Source organism: Cajanus cajan, chromosome 1 (genome assembly GCF_000230855.2).
Source record: "Cajanus cajan strain Asha chromosome 1, NIPB_CcT2T_4, whole genome shotgun sequence".
In the NCBI taxonomy this organism is placed as follows: domain Eukaryota; kingdom Viridiplantae; phylum Streptophyta; class Magnoliopsida; order Fabales; family Fabaceae; genus Cajanus; species Cajanus cajan.
Genome location: NC_138517.1, coordinates 87,227,268 through 87,242,765, shown reverse-complemented (window position 1 = coordinate 87,242,765; position 15,498 = coordinate 87,227,268). Strand labels below are relative to the sequence as shown.

General features: G+C 27.3%; 1 protein-coding gene across 1 annotated transcript; it reads right to left on the bottom strand.

Annotated features, from left to right (window-relative positions):
- Nucleotides 1-10,596: 10,596 nt before the first annotated feature.
- On the bottom strand, nt 10,597-11,705 carry LOC109811556 (protein E6). Its single transcript, XM_020375333.3, has one exon. It carries the CDS (start codon nt 11,662-11,664, stop codon nt 10,906-10,908), a length of 759 nt encoding a protein of 252 aa, XP_020230922.1. The 5' UTR covers nt 11,665-11,705; the 3' UTR covers nt 10,597-10,905.
- Nucleotides 11,706-15,498: the final 3,793 nt, after the last annotated feature.

Genomic DNA, 15,498 nt, shown 5'->3' with positions numbered 1-15,498 from the left:
TAATATAATAGAACTGATGCAGTGAATAGTTTGTAATTGAGAGAGAGTAATTTAAGGGTGATTATCAATATAAAAATGTGTATGCCAAAAGAAAGAGTGTCATGTTTATATATAATTATAAATAAAAAGTAAAATAATTGAAGTTATAAATTAATTTTTTTAATCAAGAAATAATTTTCGTCAAATAATTTTCGGAGTTTGACAGACATATCTTCTTCTACTTTTAGTTTTTTTATATTTATAAAAATTAGAATTTGAACCTTCATCACTTTTCGTTGATATAAAGTGAGTAGTTTATAACTGAGTGGGTGATTTAAAGGTGATTATGGAAGTCAAAAATCTTTAAAAAAAATGTAGACAATAATAATAATAATAATAATAATAATAATTTATTCTAAATTGAAATTGGAATTTAGCGTGTTAGCGTCGAAAATTCACTTGTCACGACTCTAATTAATTCCTCTATTGAGAATAGGAAAGATTATTAGTCCTTTTAATTATAGATATTTTAGATTAGCTGCGTCTTGTTCTTCTCTTTCCGAAATCATGGACAATATTAGTTTTTTAATTTATAAGGCATGAACAAGTTAATAAAAACCTTGCCATTTTAACCGAAAAGGTGGATGCCATATTCGTTTTCTGGTGAGTGGTGACCAAATTATGGACATGGACATGTCTGCAATACTAAATAATTATGAGTTAGGTAAATGAACATATAAATGCCCAAGAGCAAAGAGTTTTAGGCTCTAATGAAGTAAAAAGTTTTTATATTGTAAATTTGTTAAATTAAATAATCATTACATTTAAAATTATAATTAAATATCCTTCAGACTTGTGCTAGAATAAGGTAGAGTCCGCAATTACATTATATATATACTTTGTCTTTAATCTAAATTATTTGAATAAAAAAATATAATACTTAATATAATTCTCATTAATTAACAATGTAAAATCTTTTTCACATGAAAATTAAACCTATTACTTAATATCGTCGAGGACAACACTAAAATTATTGTATTAATCAGTTTATTTTGTATACAAATAGAAAATTATGGTATGCATACACATATTTCCCCCTTTTTTTGGGTACATATTATATATTTACTAGTACTAAATTAAGTTACATTAATATTATTTGAACTAATAATATTAAATTGAATATAAATAAAATTAAAACTAATAAATAATAATAATATATACTAATAAAATTACTATTAATATTAATAAATATAAAGTAATAATATATACTATGGAACAAAATTATCCATCATATATTTACTACTAGTTAATAAATAATATAATATTATAAAATAATTAAACAATAAATTATTATTTTTAATACTATGTATCTTAATTATAATTTAATCACTCTACTTTTAATAATTTTTCTTAAAAAAAAAAGTTTCTTTTTCCTTTTTATTTTTCTTTGTATATTTTAGAGTTAGAAATAAGATATTTAATTTGTAAAATCCTCTTACATTAGTTTCACCAAAACAATTTTTTTAGCCTACGTATATAAGTTAGTTTTAGTTTACAATAAATTTATTTTATTTAAATTATTTTACTTTTTTTTTCTCTCATGAGTACTTTGTGAAAATTTTTCAAACAAGTCTAATACAATTTAGTTTATATACTTAATAAAGTTATTAGCTTAGTGGTTTTAGTTTTGTTGGTGATCAACTCAAGGGCGCAGGACTCTCGTTTAAAACAATTACTCAAGTTTAATATATAATGATTATTTTATAATAATGATTTTTAAAAACTCACTAAGTATTTTTGGATATTCAATATCATTTTAAAAAATGGCATATAACACATGTTAACAAAACTTTTAAGCAAGAATTAAAATATAAAATATTTAATAAACTAATTATTTATCAAAATTTATCAATAAATTGAAATTTTATTTCTCCTAAATTATATATACAAAATTTTATATATATTTAAAAATATACTAAAATGAATAATTTGAATGTTTTATTATTGTTGTTTAATTATGTTGAGATTTCCGTCGAAATTACTTTTGTTATTATTGTAAATCATTTTAATTATATCAACGGACTCAAACACGTCAAGTATACTAGCCGTTAAAGTAGTAAAATTATCGTATCCACAAGGATTAGTAGGTAAAATAAGCATTTATTGACTATTCGTGACTAAAGAATAATTTCAATTTTGTAGTTTGTCATGTAAATGTGAATCGAAGAGTATGACTACTGGAATGTTAAACTATAAAAATATTTGGTTGTGTGTGGAAAAGGGTAGAAATGGTATTATGATTTTTGTAAGATTATGGGGTCAGATATCACCGAACGTCACACTAATGAACCTTTAATCTCTTATTACATCAATTGCTTAGTCAACTCATAAACTTACTCAAACCTAATCCCTTAGAGCAAGAGCCTAGGTGCGGATAATGAATATCAATTCCTTGAGTATCCAATACCTACACCCGCATTACGGGTTAGGGTTTAAGACTACTAATGGGTCAAGCTCCATTCTTAGATACATTTCTCACTAGGCATTTGTTTCAGAGCTAGTTTCAAAGGTTATTTTCCAATACCCAATGGAACCTATATCATGCAAAGGAGGATCAATCTAAGGCAAGCATTAAGAATAGAAACATACACAACAATGAGTGAAACAACATGTATATATATCATTAAAACATAAGGATTACAATAGAATTCGTTGGTTACATCTAACCTCACAAAATGATGGGCAGAACCACTCAAAACAATGAGGGTAAAGCAAAAATAGAGATGGAAGAGAGAATGAAGAACCGAAGGAAAGACCCACACACGAACGGTCCAAAGCTCTGGGAATCCCTTCCTCAACTCCTAAAACGCGTCCAATGTGCAAATGAGGAGAAAATCCTCAAAGATTTCTTCAAATATGAGCTTGGGGAGTCAGATTAGGGTTACATGCCCGACGCATTAGTCTTTGCGCCCGGCGCAGGGCCTTCCAGGAAGGTCAAGTACTCACTGCCTCAAGACACGCCCGACGCAATTCCTTTTACGCCCGGCGTAATGCCTTCCAGAGAGTTTGAGTTACTCTCTGTCTCGATCATGCTCGGCGAGGGTAGTCTCGCGCCCGGTGCAACTATGACTTGCAGAGGTGAGACACTCTGTTTTGCTCAAGCTCGGTGCCGGTAATCTTGCGCCCGGCGCAGTTACTCTTTTCTGCTCCCTAGCTCCTTAGATTTCCAATCCTATAGATTTTCTATCATCAATTCTCTAGCTCAATACCTGCACAAAAATGAGGTGTATTAGGGTATTGTTAGCTAAATTCTGGGTTAGCTATATCTGCACAAAAAATGAATCAAAAAGAGAACAATTATCTTGCAATGGTGCAAAGGATGAGTGGAATTGTTCAATAAGTCTTGTTCAAAAAAAGAAGTATAATTGAGACTTAGCAAATTATAACAAAATTTAATATATATATATATATATATATATATATATATATTTAAAGTAATATAAAGTTATAATTCAAGAGTTAGACTTTTTTATTATTATTGTTTTCCTAAATTGTACTTTTAGACCTTTTATTTTTATCAATATATAATTTAATTTGATCTCTTTATTTTAAAATAAAGATATTTAATGCTTATAATTTTAAAAATACATAATTTTAGTCATTCCGTTAAATTGACATCTACTAATTGTTAAGTTTTAATATTTATTTATATTTAAGTGATATGACATTTAGTAACATGATATATAAAAATAAAAAACCAACAAAAAAATATAAATAAGTTTTTTATTAATAAAATAAATATCAATCATTCATAAAAATAGATATGAAGATTTTTTGTTTGTCATTTTTTTAATTTTATCTTTATATTTTATGTCACTAAATATCATATCATTTAAATGGTGATAGATTTCTATAGAACATCAAAATAAACATGTTCCTACCGTAAGTCTGCTGTCATCGTTAGGATGACCGCATCCGAGGTATTGTCCGCTTTGGCGCTCATTGGGCCGTCACGGTTTTGTCTTTTAAAAGGCATATCGGTGGGTTAAAGAGGAAGAGTGTTTATAAACTAAACTTAGCCTCGACTCCTAAGCGATGTGGGACTTTTTTAGGCATACCGGAATAAGTCTCCCAGTCGATGCTAAGGGGCAAGAGTGGCCTAAGCCCTCCTTCTAACGCCAAATGTTCCTACCATAAGTTCGCTGTCATCGTTAGGGTCACCACATCCGAGGTATTGTTCGCTTTGGCACTCATTGGGCTGTCACGATTTTATCCTTTAAAAGGCGTCTTGGTAGGTTAAGGAGGAATGGTGTTTATAAACTACCCTTAACCTCGACTTCTAAGCGATGTAGAACTTTTTTAGGCATACCGGAACAAAACGAAATTCAAATTGACAATAAGATCAAATTTTTATATTTTTTTTAAAATAAGAGACTAAATATCTTTATTTTAAAATCGAAAAATCAAAATTATTGATTTACAAAAAATAGAGAAATCAATAATACAATTTAATCTTTTTATTTGTTTATTAAGGTTTGAGAATTTTTTAAATCAATCCAATTCAATAACAATAAAATATAAAAAAAAATACTTGATGCTTAATTATTCTTATTTATTTTATTTCATTTTATTTATTTTTTAAATTTGACTTTAAAAATATATTTATCTTTTTTTTTATTTATAACTTTTAATTTTTTTATTATTATTTTTTATGTATTTTTAAAAAATATTAAAGTTGACTTATCAGATTTGTTAGGGGCTTACGTTGATGTGGTTTGCCTAGAGGGTAGAGGTGTTAGGACTAAAGTTGAGAACCTACCTCACTTAACCCCTTAATTAACCCATTAATTTTTTAGCCTCCACCTATGAGTTATTTACAGCTCTAACCTACTCATTTCATTTTTATTTAAAGGGTTGAGACTAGGCCAACAATTTCTATTAAAATATGTCTTTTTTTCTTTATGTATATTAATTGATTCAATTTTTTTAGGCCTTACCGTTTCAATAAATAATGTCTGCGGTACAACGCGACTTAAATATTTTTATGCGGTTCACTTACCGTTTGGATAAATAATGTCTACAGTATAACACATATTTCTTTTTAATAATGATTGAGGATGATTTTTAAAACTATTTACTAAAGTTGAATTGTTTTGAAATAAATTATTATTTAATGGTGGTCAACAGGGTGTTACTAATCAATTTAGTAACATCTCTGTCACATGTTAATCTTTTTTTTTTTAATCAAAAATTTGGTTGTAACGTGTCATACAGATGTAGAAGTCACTCTAGCATGTATATAAATAATGTATATAATATAACTTTGTAATATATTGAATTAGTTAATACACATAATTTTTAAGTAATGATTTCTTATCTTCAAAATCAATTACTTAAGCACTCATTTCTCTGTATAAGAAGTGCTAGTAACGTGTTTTTTTAATGCATTCTTTTTAACTTTATGTTATTAGTATTAATTTATTAAAAACTATAAAATTATAGGTGAAACTTATTAAATAAGAAGAGAAATTCATAAATTTAATATTTTTTAATAAATTTCAATCTCAAAAATAATAAAGAAAAACATGTTCAAAAAAATATTATTAACGTTTCTCATTACCCCGATAATATTCTCATGCTGCTTAACTTAAAAAATCCACGAAACAACTCCAGGTTGCTCTTATTCGTGCTGCTTTTAATTTGTGTGTATATATATTATCTACATTAAAATGAAAATAAACGTAAGAACTAGTATATATGTGAATTCACAAAGAAAAAAAGAAAAGAAAAAGTATGTATGTGAGAATTTTAAAATAATTAGTTGCATTAGTGGTGAAACAAATATTTGTTTAAAAGAGTGATATATGGATCATGTTGGTGTGAAACTGTGAAGGTTGATGATATATACACCTCCTTTTTTCTATAAGTACACCTCCTTTTTTAAAAAATAATTACAATTTTAAAATATTTTTTATTTTTTTATTTTGTATTTTGTATTTTTGTATTTTTAATTTTTTAATTTTACATCCATAACATTTAATTCAATATTTTTTTTACACATCTTCTCTTTTTTTTTTAAAAAATTTTTTACATGCACCTCCTTATCTTTCTTTTACCCCACCTATTTTAGTAGCATATGAAAATTAAAAGAAAAAAAAAGTATGTGAAAAAAAAGAAGAAAGTAACAAATTGAAAGTTAAAGGTGCAAAATTAAAAAATTAAAAAAAATTATAATATTTTATAATTTAAAAAAAATAACAAAAAGAGGTGTATATATCATGAGCCAACTGTGAATTGTGAAGCTCGTCGTCTCTATTGGGCTTCATCATTGCACAACAGAAAGAAGGGTCTATACCTCAAGCCTTTTTAAGAAGGATTTGTCAAAGTCATGCTCTTTAAATAATAAAAAAAAAAACAATTGTTACAAAAATGTGGCAGCTGTGGCCCATAACTTTTGCACCTCGCTTTTTTCCCTTTCCACTCTCCAGTTACTCTTTTTTTTCTTCCGCTCATTCTCCTTCTCCCTTTTAATTTTGTTTTTAAACAACACAATTTATATTTAATTGATTTTTTATTTATAATTATAGTATTAATACAAACTATCTATTGGTTCAGCGGTAGGGGTTAATCTACGTTTAAACAAAGTTGGGACCAGCTATCCCACCTTTTGAGGTGTCTCCAACATAGCGAGGAGATTAGTCACTGTTATCGAACCAATCTTGACAAGTTTTTTGGCGGTCGTCTTATTTATTATTTATTTTTTTAATTTTTTTTTATTGTTTCTTGTTTTCCTGTAACGAGAGGTTAATGAATTGATATGGATTTGAAGGATTATAAATTTGCTTATGCGAGGGAGAAGAAGTAAAGTTGGTGGGAGTGACAATTCTTCTCTAATCTCAAAGGCCTTGTTTAGTAAAGAATAAATAGAAAAGAAGAAGAAAGAGAAGGTAAGTATAAAGTTAAATTGGTAGGAGAATTGTGATAAAAATAGAGTTAGATCTGTGTAAAAAACTTCCCCTCTCTCATTCGAGAGGAAGGGCCGAGAAAAGTTAAGGGAAAGCAGGCATGATGTACACATGACATATGGGTCATTTTTGGTAGTTTTTTTTGTAACATTATTATTATTATTATTATTATTATTAAATTTCCACTCTATTTCTTATTTTTTTTATTAAATAACTTTAATTTTTTTACATTTTTTTTTCACTTCTTTTCTCTTTATCAAGCACAGATGACGAAATTCCATATTATTCTTTCGAAATCATGGAATTTTATGAAATGGGTCTCCATACTCATAAATTTATCCGTCTGTAATTGTTAGGTGTTTTAGGTTAGCATTCAATTCATCTTTCAATTTCAACACCCCACTCTTCTTTTTCATCTCATTTGTAATCTTCTAAATTGAACGGATTATTTTGCTTTTGGATTAAATTCGCTGCCACTAACGTCTTCTATTCTGCTTAATTAACTACAAGCTGACTACATCAACACTTTGGATTCCATCAAATGTACTTTTCCGCCGTATCAGGACACATTTTCATTTTCTTTTTTAAATTAGGGATGTATTGTATTAAGAATATATTTTAAAATATTTTTTATTGTAAAAAAGTCAAGTGATATTGGATCAATTTTTTTAATATAAAAATTTAGCTGATGTTCAATTAAAGCAATAAAGATTTTTTTAAGAATTTTTTAAAAATTTAGTGATATTCAATAAAAGATAATTTGAATTTTTTAAAAGAGTTTGTGAAAATTTGAAGATATTTAATTAAGATATTTTTCATTTAAAAAAGTCTGTTTGTATTGAAAAATATAAAGATTTTGATGAATTGTTTTAAATATTTGATTTTGTGAATTTTTTACTATAATTTATATATAATTCATTCCATAAACAATCTCATCAAATTTTTTTAGATTTTGCATGACTTTTTTTTTTCTTTTGTCTTTATTGTTTCTCTCTTATATTTTTCTCTTTCCTCATTTTTGTTTTTCTATATTCTTTTTTTCTTTATTTCATTTTCTTTTTATTTATCTTTGTTATTTATCTTTCCTTTTTCTTTGTCTTCTTTTTCTCGTATTTTTTTCTTCTTTTTTCTTTATCCAAATTAATGAATAAATCTTCATCTTTAATGCTATAAGTTAATAAAGACCATATTTTTAAACATATTATCAAACTCAAGTGCATGAGAGAAAATACGAGGGTTAGTATGACTTTAGATATATGAAAAAATATATTAGTAAGGAAGACATTAAAGTCAATTATTTATCAAAAAATAAAGATAATTATTTATCAAAAGATATAAAAATTGTATTGGTTTTACTTTTCTTTATTATTTATGTTATATTTTTCTTATTAAATCTTGTAGTGTTACAAATTTTGGATATAGTGTTTTTCTATGAAATCTACAAAATATTTTAAAATTTTATAATATAAATCCATTAAAAATTGAATTACAAAGTCTTGATTAAAATTCTAGTTTTAAAATTTTTTTAAAAAAATTTCTAAAAGTCATAATAACATTTTGACAAAATCTTTTAAAATCCATTAAAACCCACAATATTTTTTTGTGTTAAAATTATTTTCTAAAACCTCAATCCAATACATCCCTAAATCATTTTAGTTTACGTTTTTGTTTTCATTTTAATTATTATTTTTGGCTAATTTAAGTTTTCATTTTGGGTTAAATGCATGTTTGTCCCCTCAAATATAACACTCATGTGATTTTAATCTCTTAAATTTTAATCCTTAAATATCACAGTTATATAATTTTAATCCTTCGATTTTTAATTGATCAATTTTAGTTCATCATGAACTATAATTGTGTGATTTTAATTTATCAAGCATCATAATTATAATTTACTTATTTAAGTTATATATATAAGTAATTTTAGTAATAATAAATATATATTATTTAATACATGAATGAAAATTATAATATATTTAATTTAAATAGGTAAAAAATCTATAATTTCGATATCTAAGGAACTAAAATTTCTTAGTTAAAAATTTAGGGACTAAAGTCATATAACCACAATACTTGAAAAATTAAAATTATTCAATTAGAATCTTAATAACCAAACACAATTATAATATTAGAGAAATAAAAAATACAATTAAATCTTTTATTTTTATTTTTAATCTACGACACCTTGTTATATGATAATATTAACCAAAGATTAAAAAAATTGAAGTTATATAATGATAAAATTGTGAGAAATAATATTTGTGATAAATAATATTTTAGAAACACTTCTAAAAAATAAGAAAAAATAAATAAATTTTTTTCTTCTAAATATTAAAATTAATTTATGTATATATTTAAAGGATTTATTTTTACCAAAAATATTTAACATTTAATATAATCTAATTAAAAAATCTTAAAATATATGTTTAAGTCAATTTAATTTTACAAAACTAATTTATAGGATGAGAACTTCTCATTTATATTTGATTATATCTCTAGACCATCTGAAACTTCAGCAAAAAGAAAAATATTTATTTAATATTATGGTTAAGTTTATATGACGTGTACAAAACGAAAAATGTGACTTAGGTGAAAAAGTCAATATTTGGCCACTTCTAAATGCAAAATAATGGTGAAGACTTGAAGTACAGATATGACTTGTTGGAGTAAACAAAGAGTTATTTTTTCCACAGAAAGAAAATAAACAAAAGAAGTGTTTTTGGCACCGTAACTCGCGGGAACCGATTGGCCATTTAATTTGTTTTGTGCTTTAAGGTATCCTTCCTTCCTTATTGTCTGCAACTGTAATGAAGGTTTCGTTTCAAAATTATATTTTCAAATGGTTCCACATGTTATGTTATGACTATGAGGCAGCAGATAAAGACAGATACCAAGCAATACAGCCCCAATGAATAATAATTAATCTGCTAGGTAGAGTCCACACACAACTTTTCACATTTCTTTGTTGCCACTTGCCACAGTAATTAACCATTCATCAATGAATACTATACTTACACAAATTATCCTCCTACAGGTAATCTGCATCACTCCCCTACATGTAAGCCACAACATTATCTCAATTTAGTGGAAGATATTATATACATTCTATGAAGAAGCTCAAATTTTGTTCTGCATAATTTGCATATAACATTCAACTAGATAGTAAAACGAACACTAAATTAGAGTGTTAAGTGACCGAAGATTTTTAACAAAAAAAGTCATCTGCTGCTAAAACTAAATTGGCCTATTCAGAAAATTTAAGAAGTCATGATATGTGGACACACTCTACCAATATCTATTATTTTTCTTCATTTTTCTCTTCCCATCACTCGTTATACCCACACTACTCTTTCCTTTCCTGTATTTTAATTACTAATTAGAGATTGATATCTACCAATTTTTTTTCTAATGAATGTTCCAAGTTGAACAGTTGGTCTCAGAAAGGACATTACCACTCTACTTCAAATTAAAAATGCTATCTCTCTTATTTTCTGGGTAGGTAGTGTAGGTCAGGAAATATGGGAATTTTGAAATCATTTTGAAATTGCAATCTGCATGCCATTTTTCTAGTCTCCCCTCGTATTGGACCATTTTGAAAGAGAAAAACAAACGAAGAAATATTGTACTATAACTTAAAAAGGGAACACAAAAGTAAAAGAAAAATCGAGCAAGGTAACATACATGCTTATACTTCACATTATACAACTTATTAATAGGTTGTAAGCAGAGTTACTCATTCTCTCGTACTTCATGCGGAATTTCCAGATCAAGACACAGAGAATGCAATTCCGGAGACAAGACTTAATAGAAGTACTACTAAGTATAAAAATATGAAAATAAAAGCCCGCCATAATTAACATATCATCCTTTAACTTTGTGTTTTCTTGAAATAAAAACATGGAACAGCCACAGCGGATACTCAAAAGTATAGTGAATTCTTCACTTTGCCAATGATCCAAGCTCATGGCTCGAAGTTCTCTTGTTCATCTTCAAACTCCTCCTGGTTCTGGTATCCATTGTAGTTACCTCTGTTGTTGTGCCAGTTTTCAGTGTTCACTCCTCTGGATGACTCACCATAGTATGTTGGATTGTACGTCTCTTTCTCCGCGTTAAGGTCATAAAAATACTTTCCACCCTCCAAAAACCTGGTGTCACTCATCCCTTGCTTCTCACCATTATACCTGTTATCAGCAACATTGTTGTTGTGAAAATACCTGTTGTTGTTGTAGTAGTATTTATCATTGGCAGCATCATTGTTGTAGTACTTGTTGTTGTTGTTGTTGTATCCTTCTTGAGTATACTTGGTGTCACTTAACTCATATTGGTTACCCCCATAAGCATCCTTGTTGTAAAACTTGTTGTTGTAGGCATCATTGTTGTAGTACTTGTTTTTGGGGTTGGGGTATTTGGTGGGGTCCTCAAACTGAGCCTTGTAGGGGTGGTAAGAAGTGGGAGTGGGGGTGTTGGAAGGAAGTTCATTGGACTCATCATGACCATATAGGCCATAGCTGTTTTCAGTCTCAGGAATGAAAGCTGGTTGTGGTTCAGGCTTGTTTATTTCTGGTGCTTCTTTGTTGGGAAGTTCAGTCTCTTTGACATTGTTGTTGTTGTTGAAATGGGTGACCTTGCTAAAGAACTGGCTGTCTCTTGCAGTGATATGAAGAGGCAACACAAGGGTAGTGAGGAAAAGGAAAGAAATGTAGTTTGATAAGGGAGCCATAAGATGGATAAATGATCTATACTGATGAGAACCTGTCTTTGCCTTGCTATATCTTTATATAGAGCTCCTTAAACCTTTACTTTGCTCTCTCCTTAAAATTTTTTCCCCACTTGTTAGGTGTAAATGGGATGAGGTTGGATGCTTGTGTGGTCCCTCCAAAAGAAAATCTGGCTTGTTAAAAATAATTAAAAAATATTAAAAATCATAAAAATATGTATATTAACTAAACACTATAAAATTTTGTAAATTCCACTTTGAATCATAAAAGTTTTAATAAAGTTTAACTACAAATATAAATATAAGAGTTTAATAAATATATAGTTTATAGTCAAACAAATAAAATTATCGTTGATATGATTTTTAATGTAATTATTATAGAAGTCAACAAACTTAAAAAAATAATAATAATAAATATATATATATAATTAATTTGTAATTATATAAAAATATTATATATATATATATATATATATTAAGGATGTTTTAAAAAATTGTTAAATAATATGTAGATTTAATAGTTATACATTACCGATATATTATCAACCGGTCAAAAATTATTATTGATATAATTTTTAAGATAATTTTTTTAAAAATCAACAATTTTTTCGTAAATGATGATTTGTGATTGCATCATTAACGTAAATATTTTTTCTCATAGTATGTTGCTAGTACTCCAAAGTTTAAAGGTATGGTTTTTTTCACTTTTTTTAATTATGTCATGTAATATTATTAGAATTAAGAACTCTGCTTTAAGAATGACAATGGGATAGGATGAGTAGTAACTCATGTCATCCACTTTACCTAGGGGAGATATTCATTTTATAAATATGCATAATATATATATATATATATATATGAGGAGACTTATAATTACACTAGTGTAACTTTTATTAAGTGTTATATCGCTCAATAACTTTATATTAAATGTGAATTTTATAAATCCAACCATTAAATTGAAAGTTCATATCAAACCATCTTGGATTAATATTAAATTTTGAACGGTGTAATACTTAGTAAAAGTTACACCGGTATAATTATAACCCCCTTCATATATATATATATATATATATATATATATATATATATATATATATATATATGTGGGTATCCATGAGGTATACGTAAATACTTGTTAAAATTAAAATTTTAAATAAAAATAAAAAAATAAAATGAAACTAAAAATAAATCATTTTAAAAATATATTTATACTAAAAAAAATTATAACATATATTTGTGCTAAAAAGTGATTGTTTACAATTTATTGTAAAAATAAATTAAATTAAATTACTTTATATATAATTAAGAATTTTTTGAAGTGCGAATACATGTTCTTCTCACCTCATTGTGAAGTGAATATTTATTTAATTATCTATTCTAAATTTATAATAAGTTTTATGTGCAGATATTTGTGAGTGTGAATATTTTTTTTCTTCTTCAATTTCAGCTTGTATCATTATGAAAAGTAGCATCAGAGTAACTACAAAAGTCTAATCATTAGATTCACAGCTTTATACGCGTATCCTGCTGAGAGAGCTTAATTAACATTTAATTAGCGTCTTTCACATTTCCTTTATTGTAAGCAAAGTCTTTATTGATTAGTAGTTGCACCATGGTTTATGACGCAACCATTGCTTTCATTGGTGGTAGTTTCATACCGTTGTATTCCAGCCTAAAAAAGGTTCTTTATCAGAGCGGCCCATAAACTCACTAAAAGAGTATTGATGGTCCTATACATTGTCATTTATCAAAATGGGTGGCAAAAATTATATATACAACCCAACTCTTTCCACTTGAATAAATGTTTTGATTTTAAATCATGATATTTCATTTATAGATTATTTATAAAAATGAATATAACTATGCTAAAAACATATATATTTTTTTAAAAATTTTCTATGGACATGATCATGCAGTATCTAAAATCTGAGAATTAAGAATTAATTTATATTTATAAAATGTGACTTTTGTGATTAAATATTATTTTAATATTGTAAGAATTATTCCTGAGAGTATTAAGTCCACATATTATATTTTAAGATAAATCTTATAACATTGAATTAAAAATGTGGAGGCATTTCTTATTTGATGCCCTTCAATTTGTATTTACAAAAAGTAAATGTTGTGATTTCACATATGGTTGGCCGTGGTGGGCCTGACCTATTTATTACCTATAAATAGATGTCAAAATTAGCTTTCACATTTTAATTTAGTCTTGTAGGAGGTATACTCATCATATCATAACTCCATCGATCATGGTATTCCCACCAATGAAAATACGGTGATTGATTACGGCTTAATTTAAAAAAATAAAAAAAAAGAGTTGCAAAATTAATCATAGGCTAATTAAATGATAATGTTCTTAAAAAGTTGAAGCTCGGAAGAAGATAAGGGGACAAGGTAGAAGGAAAACAAGGAGACAAAAGAAGGCCTATGCGAGTAATTATGCGTGGATTGAGGAGTTGGTGCACTCAGCATGTGCCATCCATTCTTGGTCTACGTTGAGAGTGATCCATGGTCCTCAAGTAAGGGCTGATTCAATCTTCCTTTGTGCAACTGATTACTCAAATTTAGGTGCTGAAATCTAAGTTGATCAATCATACTTTCTCCTATGTTTTAGACTTCTACACTTTAAAATTAGATATATATTAAGGATACTACCTGTTAAAGAATCAAAAGTAAATAGTTCTTTTTAAAAAATGTCGCTATTAATAATACATTTTCACAATATTGTCATTCGGATGACTGGTTAGTACGTAAAACCATTGAAATTAGTGATTTTGATCAACAAAGAAGACCCTTTTGATAAATGAAATAAGCGTGAAATTCACTTTGAAGGATCTTAATATTACTCCAAATTGTAACAAAACAAAATTGGTTCCATAATCTAAATAAACATACTTTTGCATTATATACACTACTTCAGATCATTATGCAAATCCAAGTGCATGGTGATGATAAGATACATGACACTTTATGACTCTGTAAGGTGTTAATAGCTAAGGTAAAGTAGAATTTAGTTTTTTCTTTCATTGTTTTATATTTTTTATTTGTAATTTTGATATTAGTGTGAAATATTTATTATCAGAAACAAAACAGTAATTAATTTTCATCGAGTTATGAATGCACATTAGGTTTTTTATTTAATTTCGTTTTCAGTTAGGTTTGTTTAGTTACTTACTAACCTGCTCTTGCACATCTTTAGGGTGCAATTGTACGTTTGCCATGCATGGCAACTACTTTGGGGCCACCCATATGATAATAATTAGGGAGGTTGACACTACTAAATTTTTCTTGACGTAGGTAAACGAAGGAGTAGGCAAGGTGGGATCTACATCAAACTGAATTGGTTGCATTAACAAAGAAACATGGAGAAAAAGAAAGTCTTGAATAGGTTGCCAAGAAGATCTTGCATCTACTAGGTGAAAGTGTCAACTGATGAAAATAAAATCCAAATTAGAGATATGTTTATGGGTGAAATGTTTTTTTTTCTCCTGTGTGCATGGGTGTGTGAGTGTCACTATTTTATTATGTTCAGATATTGCGTTTCTTGTAAATGGTTTGATAAACTATGTAAAAGCAATTAGGAGAACCATCATAAGCAGGTAGAAAGAGAGGACTGATGAAAAATCTTAAAAATTAAGGAGAAATTTATAACAAAGAGGTTTCCGTGTTGCATTTGTGCCTTCCTCTGTCCAAGATTTATTTTTCATTTGGTTATTAAGTTACCCCACAAGAGTGGAAGAAGAAGGTGCACCTATAATCATTCATGGATTTTAATTTTGTAAAGTGAAAGTGTTAAAGCTCTATTACTGACCTAGTCTAAAGCCCACCAAA